The sequence below is a fragment of the Notechis scutatus genome, chromosome 3 (assembly GCF_049901735.1).
Source record: "Notechis scutatus isolate UNSWTSFEM ecotype Mainland chromosome 3, rNotScu1.2, whole genome shotgun sequence".
Lineage (NCBI taxonomy): Eukaryota > Metazoa > Chordata > Lepidosauria > Squamata > Elapidae > Notechis > Notechis scutatus.
In genome coordinates, this window is record NC_142011.1 from 117600904 (window position 1) to 117613011 (window position 12108).

Below are 12108 nucleotides of genomic sequence, written 5' to 3' on the forward strand. Positions count from 1 at the left end.
GGAAATATATTAAAATCCATAAGTGTGCCAGAACACCTGAGTATTCTGAGGAAACTTTACAAGGACCAAGAAGCTACCCTAAGAATTGAGTTTGGGGATTATTTTGAGCATGGGATGAGAGCAGATGTAGGTTAGCTGACTCTCTTGGCCAGAAGAAGAAAATAGCAAGGGAAGAAATAGATAAGGTGAATGAATTGGATATTATTGGAATATCTTTGCAGGCATTATGGAGTATTGCTGGAGGCAGATTACAGACATTTGTCCATCTGGGTCTCTGGCCTGAATTGATGGTAGCTAGCTAACTACCTAAAAATGAGATAAACATTTTCTTGTAGTTAAACCTATCTTTTTGTGAAGTAGTTAAACCTATCTTTTCACAGCCTTTTTCTTGGACCAGAATGGGGAAATTTTCATTTTCAAATCCAATCCTCAAGTCTGATTTTTTAAATGCATGTAATATCATCCTCAGAAAATAGGTACTCTGAAAGTATGTAGAGTTACAACAATTGTGATTAAATTTATTTTTTACTGATTAATTCTGTCTCATATCCTTCAAAACTATAACAGGCGAGAAAAATTCCACAGCGTCAATCCGCTTGTTGATTGAGGCTGCTTCCTTCTATTATTTAACAGGAAACCCTGGGACAATCTACTCACACAGTCAAAGTTCACCCCATTTTTTCCCTGATCCCAGAATGAATAGAACAGTAAGGAACTAAGAACTGGCAAGTGGAAGAAAACATGATAGCTTTAAAAATGTTAATATTTTTGTGGATATGTCACTTTGTTCTTCTCCAAGGTAAGGTACTGTATTGACCAATCATATGTCTATTCAATAGTAAGCCTCATGAAGTTCTTTAATAATCAAGATGACAATTGCAGCTTCACTGCATTCAGTTAGAAGATCAACATTCAGCAATAGAATAGGTAGTTAGCTTGCATAATTATTTTTTCTGTGACAGATACAATTAAAAAATGTCTAATCTAACATGTTTAGATAAGGCTTCTTTTTGCGTGAGTCACTGGAGAATTGTTGATGCTGCTGAGCTAGATGCAATTATGTTCTTTTTCAACTTAAATCAGTTTCATAAATTTTCAAGATACAAGCTAAAACAGTTTCTCTATATTCATGAATGACGGTCAAAAGAGTTGTTAGTTGTTGGAAATCTCTTGCTATTCAAATTGTTTTACAAATAGATTCTGAATCTTGACCTTACAGATTGGCTCATTACAGATAAGTAGACTGGAGAGGGATAGGGGGAAATGTATCACCAGTAATAATATTTCATATAACATAATTGTTTAATTAATTAATTAAATTAATGTATAACATTTATAAATGAATAACATAATTGTTTAACAAATGATGGCTTACAGATAGAACAAAAATGGACCTTATATGCATATCTGATGCCTAAATCTCAGACAAATTATAATTCATAGGGAGATATCCACAAATACTTTTTCTTAGGCTGGTGCAAATATGACTTTATATGTACCATGTCTTTCCTAGATAGTTGAGACAATAACTTTGAAACACTTCCTTATTATGTACCAAGACTCAGCAAGATATTACAAAGCCAGAAAGATTGGAAGACCAAGTGTTCAGCCTAGAACTGTTACTATTGCTGTTTCTGATTTCTCTCTTTCTAGCCTTAATATTGATGGTTTCACCTGAGATATAGATTTAGTGGACAAAAAGTAAAGAAGAAGAAATGATACATATATTTCAGAAAACATAAATTAAGTATAGTATCTCTTAAATCATTCTCCATCCTCTAGAGTAATTATTCTTATAAGACTATTCTTAAGGGAGTTGATCAGCAAACCTCTTTTGTATCCTGAACTGACCCTGCTTCTATCCTTCCTTTAATGCACTCCTGAAGTATCAGCTTTTTGTCGTTTGGACACTAATGGACTTATTCTCAAAATCAGGGAAACTGTGACTTGCCTCATGTTCCCAGCAAAGAAATCATAAATAACAATTATGTTAAATGAATCAGAGTTCAGTGACAAATTTCCTTTCACTGCAAAATAAAGTTGTTTTAATAAATTAAAACAATAAATTTTATTTTCAAAAGCACCATACCAAAAATAATATTAAACAAGACCCATATGTAGCATGTTTATTTATTGGATTTGTTTAGGCCCCCCAATACCAAGAATACTCTGAGCAATGTGCAATATGTCATACACATATATTAAAAGCATATTAAAAATCAAAACAACACTCCCCAATATGCAAAAACTTCAGAGGAGTTCAACAATCACCCTAGTCCCAGCTCTGGTACCAAAGACAGGTCCTAAAAGACTTTGGGAAAACAATCAGGATGGAACCCGTGTATCTTTCCAGGGGTATTTATTTATTTATTTATTTGATTTGCCAATTGTTTACAAGATAATAAGTATAAGCGTATACATAGTTGTGAATACATGAAATGGGTACATATAAGAAAAATAAAAGAATAAGAGAAACAATAGGACAGGGACGGTAGGCACGTTGGTGCGCTTATGCACGCCCCCTACAGACCTTTTAGGAAGGGGGTGAGGTCAATAGTAGACAGTCTAAGGTTAAAGTTTTTGGGGTTTGGGGAAGAGACTACAGAGTCGGGTAGAGTATTCCAGACGTTGACCACTCTGTTGCTGAAGTCGTATTTCTTGCAATCAAGTTTGGTGCGGTTTGCTTTGGGTTTGTATCTATTGTGTGCTCTTGTGTTGTTATGGTTGAAGCTGAAGTATTCATTGACAGGTAGGACATTGCAATGTATGATTTTATATACCATGCTTAAGTCAGACCGAAGACGTATGCTATTCCTGAGGACACGAATGCAACAGAAAAGGCAAATTAGACAAAAAGGAAATGGAAAATCAGCTAGAGTGAAAGATAAAAGGGACAACAATTTAAAACATGTGGGCAAAATCAGAAATTGAGCAAACCATATGCGAAAGAGGTATCAATATTGGTGTGACAATCCACACTGTTTATGGAAATCTGAGGGAGGAGATTTGTAAGGAACTTGGGTATACCACATTGCATGAAGTGTTTTTTTTTCAAGATCATTGGAAATATTTGTTGAAAGGGCCAGAAGTGAAGTACAGATCATGCCTCATGATGAAATTGAAATTGAAGTACTAGCAGCTAATGAATGGGAATAAGTGGGCATTGTTGAAATAGGCTATTTCAAGATTTATGAGGGAGAAAATGAGTTTTTCTTTAAGTACATAGTTATGAAAACCAGAACTTTCCTTCAAATATCTTCTAAGAACGTCCTTGTTTTTCATTTTGCTTGTAGGTCCTGAGCCTAAGGAGAATAGCAGTCTCTTTCTTCCCACCTTGGCAGGTAGAGGACAGCTGCTCCTATTTGTTATACAACACCATTTTCTTTTCAATTTAGAATTATGTGAAAACTAAACAAAGTCTCATAACTGGATGGATAAAAATTAATTTGAAATGTAATTTTTTCTCCATGAAATAAAACATTAATCTTCGTATCTTCCTTTTTATTTGCAAAGCCTATTATACTAAGTCCCAAGCAAATTCTGTCACAGTGTTGATTTATTCCACAGTAATCAGTGTTTTCCAATATGGATTTAAAAGATTCTAGCTTTGTTTATGAGAGAAAAGTGTATTAAGTTATTTAAATTATTATCAAAGTAACTAAAAAAAAACTGTTAGTAAGATGCCTTCAGTCCTGTTCCAGGACTGTTTGTTTCCCACACTATTTTCCCCAGTTTTTCTTTGTGGAATATATAAGGCATTGGTACCTCATGAGACACCTAAATATGTAAAAGTGGAGCAAAAGAAGGCAGCAATAAACAATAATCCAAAACAGGAAATCAACATTAATTTATATATTTAAAAACTGCTTTCCCCTGCCTTTAGACAGCCTGCAACTTATTAATTAACATGCATACAATTAAAATAATTTTATATAATCTTTATGCAAGCAGCATGTTATTACTGTTATTGTATATTACATCAGTGATTATTAGTGAACTGATGACTGAACATCTTCCTATTTTGCAAAGCAAAAGTTGTTTAAGCCTGCTTCATCGAAAAGACTAATCCAAAAGCCTTTTGAAAACTACATAAAATGGTGTTTTAACAGTCACCATCCAACTGGAAAAGTACTCTACTTTCAGGGGAGAAAGAGGGAAAACAAACTTAATTATTTTTTAACTATTTTTATTTATTCAAAGAAAACTTAAAATACTAAAATAAAATTTAAATTAAAAAAAAAACCAAGATACAAAGCATACAAGACATTAAAAAGGTGCATTAAAAAAGAAAACCCGCAACATACATAGACGTATTATCCCCTGGGTTGAATACTGATTTATGCATTGCTACAATATTAGTTTCCACCCCTTGTGAAAGAAGTCCCCTCTCCCATTTATTAAACTAGTAAATCCACTTGCAAATTATTGAACTGTCATCTATATGCTATATTAATGACAAAATAGAACAAGATTAGGGTTTCCAAACCCACTGTTAACAAAGTGTTACTGTGACCACTTTCTAGAAAATTTACCATGGCATCTTCTCTATCTCAAACCATCCCAAAAGTGAAGAATAATTAATCCTGGATCAAATATCAACGTTTGTTTCTTGATACCATTTCTTATCTATTGTTGTCTAGTTAAATATAATATATTCAATCTCCACAATTGGTCTATCTTCCCAGCAATGTCCAGATAAAAGTGTTTGGCAATTAAGAGTAATAAATCCATTCTCCAATATTCCCCAGTCCTCCCAAGAAAACCCAGTTGTCACTTCTCCATGTCAGGCTTCTGTTGAATGAACAAATGCAGATTTAAAGTTCACAGAGATGTATGAAATCAACTCAATTAGTTCTCTGTCTGTGTAGTCAATATCTCTTTGATCTGCAGCTTTCAAATCAGATTCCTCTAAAGCCTGCACATATTTTCTATGAGCATTATTATCTCATCAAACATTTTTTAAAAAGCTTTCAATTAAATGGTGCATGTTGCCAAAATATATTTTCTTAGATTTTAGCTATTGCTTGTCTGTAATGTAGTATATTGATGCTTTGTGAAGTTTAACAATAGAATAAAGAAGCTGAAGCAGAAGAAAGCAGGAAAAGTCTTTTCTGGATATTTCAATCCAAGATTAAAAGAAAAAAAACCCTAAGTATTATGCAAATTAAAAAAAATAACAAAAACCTTGTGCTGAGAGTCCATTATTAATATAATTCGAATGGAAGCACTTCACCATTGAAAAGCACTCTTTGTTAAAGTGAAAGTTATTTAGAACAACAGCATAAATCAAAGGAAAAAGAAAGAGAACAGCTAAACTTCAACAGGGGGTTGAAACAAATCAGTGTTCAGCCAGTCTTCTGTACTTTTAAAGACAAAAAGCAAAGGAAATTTTAAAAGTGAAATTAAGACCCAGGCACACTTTAAAAAAAAACCCCGAAATGCCTACAGCAAGATGGATGCCCATGACTTTTTAACAACTCCCAAAGGGAACTTCAAAACTTCCCTTCCCAAAAGTTGTCTTGGGTCATTCCTAAGTGTTCCCATTCACATCTAGGGAGCAGCACTGCCAGAGAGCCAGCGTAGGCAGCAAAATCAGCAGATCATTGATAGGATAGAAATATTTCTTTACCATTCAGCAGCCATCTTGGTGAGGAGTCCAAAAATTTACTTAATTATTTAATTTCTTAATTGACGTTAGTTTGTCTCTAAATTACTTTACAATATATTGTCTCTGTGAGTGTATTTGTGTGTGACAGACAACACTGGTATAAAAATGTAATTACTGATTTTCTCTTAGGCTCTTTTTTTGTCCCATGTTGCTAGTATCAATTAATTAATTATACTGTACATTTCATCTCTAGCATCTTGGGCATAGGAAGAAGAGAATGAGACTGCTGCAGCACAATCATACAATATTTTTTTAACTAATTAATCATTTTGATCTGGTGTGTGTCAGAATAAAGCACTATTCCTTGATATATTTATTTACTAGGACAAAGTAGCATTGTTGGTCTATACTTTGCTTGTGTAATGTATTATTTTTGAACAGGATTCATGACTTTTTGCTCTTCTAAAAAGCCAATCTTTTAAAGCCAAAAATAAGTCTTAGAATTTGTTTCTGGCTGACTAGGAAAGCAACAAGTCAGGAGTCCGAGTTTAACATAATTGAACAAGGTTCAAATTCTTCAGTTAAGGTTTTCTGCCTTGGTTAGGTATTCCTGCTGAATGGTGGGACTAAAAGGGAATCATTCCATGCGTATTCAGTTCCAGTTGAAGAGTGAGAGTTCTAGTAGCCCAACCCACTTATTCCCCAAAGTTGCACCTCCACGGACAATGGTTTAACTTCAGATCTGTCCAAATAATGGAAGGATTTACTTTATCTTTGTTTCACATATCAGCAAAGAGATATTTGTTTACTCCTTTTATTCAACTGCATCCTCTTTTTCCAAGAATCCACAGGTATATCTAAACTAATGATTGTCACAAAAGATTTCCAAAATGAAAAACCAGACTTTCCTACTACCTCTTATCCTACAGAAGAAAAACCAGCAGCATTAACAGTGGCAGCATTAAGTAAGTAGACATGGTGGCATAAGTTTCATTTTGCTTAGAAATATGAATGGAAATAGTTTAATATTATTGACATTGATTTGATTTATTTGATTCTTCCTTGTAAACTTTCACCATGTGAGGAGGTTTCTATTAAACCATTAGATCTCATGAGGTATAGATTTCTAAGGCAATAAAACCTTAACATTGATTCCTGGGACAAATTAGAATTCATTTATTTATTTTATTTATTTATTTTATTTGTCAATCGCTTACAAGATAATAGGTATAAGTATATACATAGTTATGAATACATGAAATGGGTACAAATAAAAAAAATAAAAGAAACAATAGGACAGGGACGGTAGGCACGTTGGTGCGCTTATGCATGCCTCCTACAGACCTCAACATAGATCTCCAGTCTCATTTAGCTCACACTGTTAAGTTCTGTACCCATCTCTATTATTGCTTAGTTTTAAGTATGAAAACTCAGAAGATAAGCTTATTAAAACTGAAATCCCCCCCACCCCCTGTCTTTTGAGCAATCATAACAATGATTGTTAGGGCAGAATTGTTGAGAAGGTCACCTTTGGTTATGTTCCCTTTGTGGGGAAGCATTTATGGTAATCATTGACATTATTAATATTTAATGATATACAATAGAAAAGTTATTATGAATGTTTTCCACTCCCACTTAGGTATCATCATTTTCATTGTCATTCTGGTGGTAATTGTAATAATCCTTGTCAGCGTGGTCTGCATAACGTTCAATGGCCATCACTGCAAAAAGGTAACAGGTATGTAGTAGTGATTAATGTAGCAGAATCATTCACATTAGTAGATCATATTTGATTGCTAATTTCATTTTAGCTAATTAAATTCATATTGAAATTACTGACAACACCCTTGTTTTTCTAATTGCTTCCTTGACTCTATAGATACTCATCTTAGTATTTGTTTTATGTTTCTTCTTTCCTATTATTTATGGTATCAAAGCAGTTAAGAGTAGAATGGAAAATTCTAATATGCTCTGTTTCTGTTTCAAAATCTTTCATGAAAACCCGCCTCCGATATGTATTTGAGAGCACTGCTGTACACTAAAACAGAATTTTGAAAAATTGGTGCTTGCTCTTGTAAATATTTTGGTTGAAGGGAAAGGAGGAGGAATATTGGTTTCAGTGACTGACTGCGTGTCCTCAAATAGAGTGATCGTTGATATCCACATTTTGTTCAGAGTGTCTTGGGGACAAAATAGAAAGCAAGATACAGAATATTTCATTCAGCTATTTACTTCATTAACTTTCTCTGCGTCCATGGTCTCTTAGGCATCCAATCACAGTTGATCTCTTGACAGAGTCATCAAAGAGAGCTCTGAACCTCTGTGAAAATTGCAAGACTAGTACAGTGCTGTTTGATGCCTTTCATATACACTTTTGCAATATACTGTAGGTTCGGCTGCTCTACCACTTGAAAGCTGCAGCTGATCCAAAAGCCAGTGATGCAGGCAATTACGGATATATCTTAGTATTGATTTGATTTGATTTGATTTGATTTGTCAATCGCTTACAAGATACAGGTATAAGAATAAACATAGTTTTGAATACATGTGATAGATACTTATAAGAAAAATAAAAAGAAACAATAGGACAGGGATGGTAGACACGATTGGTGCGCTTATGCACGCCCCCTACAGACCTCTTAAGAAAGGGGTGAGGTCAATAGTAGACAGTCTAAGGTTAAAGTTTTTGGGGTTTGGGGAAAAAACTACAGAGTCAGGCTGAGTATTCCAAACATCGACCACTCTGTTGCTGAAGTCATATTTCCTGCAGTCAAGTTTGGTGCAGTTAACCTTGAGTTTGTATCTATTGTGTATTATTATTGTGTATTATTATGCCCATGTAATACTTCTGCTGATCACCAGTAAGCTTCTAGGTGCAATTCAAGATATCGGTTGTGACCCATAAAATGCTTTATAGCAGTGGTCCTCAACCCCCGAGCCATGGACTGGTACTGGTGCATGGCCTGTTGGGAATTAGGCCATGCAAGTGAGTTTCATCTGTGCACGTGTGGGATCGAGGTAGTGCATGAAACCATTTCCCCCTCTCGCTCCTGCCACCACCACCACCAGTGCATGGAAATATTGTTTTCCCGGAAACCAGTTCACGGTACAAAGAAGGTTGGGGACCTCCGCTTTACAGCATAGGGCCTGATTAACTGAGGGATCATCCATTTTGACCATGGATGATCATTGTTTCATTGCCCATTGTCTCTGACCATCAAGTAATATTTGACACTGTGCCTACACTCCAGTCCCATCTTTAAAATTGTATCATTTGATGGGACATAGATGGCATGCCTTCTTAAACATGATACTTATCCTCTGAATAAATGGTATCCTTATCAAAACTTCCTTCATTAGGGAATTGACTAGGTGGGTGTTTGTGCATCCATCTGTTCCAGTGATATTTTTTTTACACTATAATTCCATCAACATTTTGCATATAATGTGCTGGGCTTTCTTTTGAAAACCTGAAACCCACCCAACCTTTAAGTCACTCTGGATCTGGACCTGGCAGCTTCCATTCCCTTAGCTAGTGCCTGCACAGTCTAGGTCAGTTGAGAAGGATGTGGGCAAGTGGGGATGAGCATGTGAGCGTGTGAGAAAACAAATGTACATTGAAATCAATAAAATTTTACTGTAACTTTGGATTAGGAAACCTATGTAGGTCAATGCTCATACGAAAGTGATTTAATATGTTCCTACTTATTTCCCACCTGTTTGTATGCTTTAGCTGTATTTATCAGGAAAACGCAGGTAGGAAGCAAGGGCTGCTGTGAGATCTGCATGGCTTGACAGGAAAGCTGTGTGTGAGTGAATGATCCAAAGCTGTACAAGTGTTTGTGTAACAGTAGATTCTTTCCTGGCCCCTCATAACATAAGAATAGATGGGGAATCTATTTATCATCCAATTCCAAGAACCTATTGGTACTTGTGAACATTGCCTGAATGTGATAAAGGGTTGGATTAGAAAGAACAAATTGAGAGAATACAATCCAGAAAACGTGGAGGAGCTGTTGCTAAACAGAAGAATGTTTATTTGTACATATCTTTAATTTCTAATATAAAATGGTAATATATTTTTCTTGTCTTGTCAGATAAACAAAAACTTCAACATTCTACAGTATCATACAGGTACATCTCTTAATAATGTCTTCTTTCTGATTAAAAGACAATTCTTTATTATGATGTTAAACTGGGATAAATTCTATTGTCATCCCCCCCCCCCAAAAAAAATTCAGTTCTGCCCCACTCGGAATGATGTAGCATTTCTAATACATTTGTTTTCGTGTTTGTTTTCTAATACATATGTTTTTCCCTACCTAAATCTTGATTTCTATTTTGTGCTGAATTGTATTATTTTTGGTTGTTCATTTATTGTAATAAAAAATGAGAAAATAGCTGACAGTTCAACAGAAACAACTGCTTTTCAGTTGAGGATTGTCCATTCCCCCAAAAAAAAAAAACAAAAAAAAAACAGTCTATCCTTAGACTAAGACCAAAGGCAGATTCAGAAGTATTGTAAGGGACATTCCTCCGGGGTTGCAGGGGAGATATTAGAATTCTAACGTGCTTTGGATTCAACTTCAAAAAGGGACTGAGGGGAGCCATTTGATCTAATGAAAAGTTGTGACAATGTTAAAGAGCAGCAGTAACTGTACACAACAATCCAAAGTGCTGCTGCACAGTCCAAGGAGATAGAAATCTCTTAAATCAAGAGAGAAAATCAGCTTTTGGCTCAAAACTCCTTGACCTGGTCTGAAAGCAGTTTGGTTCTGAGCCAGAATATTTTTGTTCCAGGCAATCTAATTATTTCTTATTTACATGTGTAGTGATTTTCCCCCCAAACTATGCTGAAAAGCCTACTTAAAGAAAACATAAGTGAAAATAGTTAATCCCGCAGCAAGTAAAATAGGCATGTATGTATGTGCAAAACAGTCTTGACTCCTGACAATTCCATGGACAAATTCATGCAGTTTTCTTAGCAACATTTTTCAGAAGTAGTTTGTCGTGGCTTTCTTCCTAGGTCTGGCAGAATCACAGGCCAAAAATCCCTCAGTTTGGTACATATCGAAGGCAGGATTATAACTCACCATTTCATGGCTTCTACTCTGGTCCCTTTAACCAACGTGCAATTCATAATATGCCCCATCATATTTTTTGTTTTAAAACTAAAGCATTTTTAAAATTTTGGATTAAGCTTCTTGAGCCAAACATTTGTCAACATTTCAGAAAGACAGAAGTCCTATTTTCATTACTTTGTGATATTAATATAGTACCTATACTATATGAGTTTGTTCTTTTTAAATAATAATATTGTGGCAGAATGATATTAAAACAAAAGGACCTATATAATTCCTAGTGTACTGGGCTGGTTCCTTCTATTCTACTTTACATATTTTCTCATGAAGGAAACAGGGAAGTAATTTTTGCATTTTTGTTTCTTTGGTAGCTGTTCGGATGCTGTTACTACAGTTGGCAGTAAGAATGCTTTGTTGGTCTCTATGAAGACTTAAATGCAACCAGCAGCAAAAGTAAGAGGATGGGGACATGGATCCAAATATTGTTGAAGTGTTCCTCAAATATTGTTGAAGTGTAATTCAGAGAAACGCAACATGCTCATGTTTTAGAATGGCAAAATTTAATGCAGCATAAATATCTTAGGAGTATTTGGTGTTCTCAGTTAACAATTATTTAGACCAGAGTCTACTAATTTTGCCTTTGTTTTGTTTTTCTAGATCTTGTGAAGGTCTCATGAAGAAGCACTCATGAAGAATAGGAGGAACTAAACACTAAACACTTCATTTTTATTATATTCAGCAAAGCATTAAGATGTTATCATTTGGAATATAACTATCTGAATTGCATTATAATCAGGTTTCATACAGTATTTGAATGCAAAAGGGTAGTTTGGATCCTGGGGGGCACAAACATAACTTGTATCTGTAATTGTTTAAAATAGACAGGCCTTCCTATAGGATCATATGTAGGTCCACTGCAGCTGCTAGCAATCTGGAAAAGATGCAGATGGTTTTAAGACCTGCTGCAATCACACTCTTGCATGCTCCAAAGGGCCTTTTCATCTTTCTTTAGGACCATTGCACAGGCCTCACAATCAGATAAGTGATCCAACAGCCTAGTATCATATCCTCAAGAGCATTCAGGGCCTTAGGCACAAGGGTGGGATTCTACCAGTTCGGATCAATTCTACAGAACCGGTTGTTACAATTCTGCGCAGTTCGGAGAACCGGCAAATCGCGCCACTGGCTAGCCCCTCCCCTCCCCCTCCCCACTCCTTACCTGGCATGCATGCCATCAAACTTGCCTGCCTTTATTAAGTTACTATTTTTCCTCCCCCCGACCATCAGCTGTTCTGCTGTGCTGGGAGATTTAGATTAGCTAGAAAGCAGGAAATCATTGGATTTCTTGCTTTCTAGCTAATCTAAAAGCAGAGCTGAACCTTCCTTAGGACTGAAGCTTCTATTTTTCGAACGAGCTGG

At 35.4% G+C, this 12108-nt stretch overlaps 1 protein-coding gene across 2 annotated transcripts; it reads left to right on the forward strand.

Moving 5' to 3' along the window:
- Positions 1 to 666: 666 nt before the first annotated feature.
- Positions 667 to 12108, forward strand: ECSCR (endothelial cell surface expressed chemotaxis and apoptosis regulator). Of its 2 annotated transcripts, XM_026672569.2 has the most exons (7): positions 667 to 799; positions 3294 to 3341; positions 6451 to 6573; positions 7248 to 7346; positions 9706 to 9742; positions 11061 to 11142; positions 11347 to 12108. In XM_026672569.2, the coding sequence occupies exons 1-6, from the start codon at positions 742 to 744 to the stop codon at positions 11122 to 11124; spliced, it is 429 nt and encodes a 142-aa protein (XP_026528354.1). In that variant the 5' UTR covers positions 667 to 741; the 3' UTR covers positions 11125 to 11142; positions 11347 to 12108. The 2 variants fall into 2 exon arrangements, with proteins under 2 accessions (XP_026528354.1, XP_026528356.1); XM_026672571.2 differs by lacking the exon at positions 3294 to 3341 and having other exon boundaries at positions 692 to 799; positions 11347 to 11532.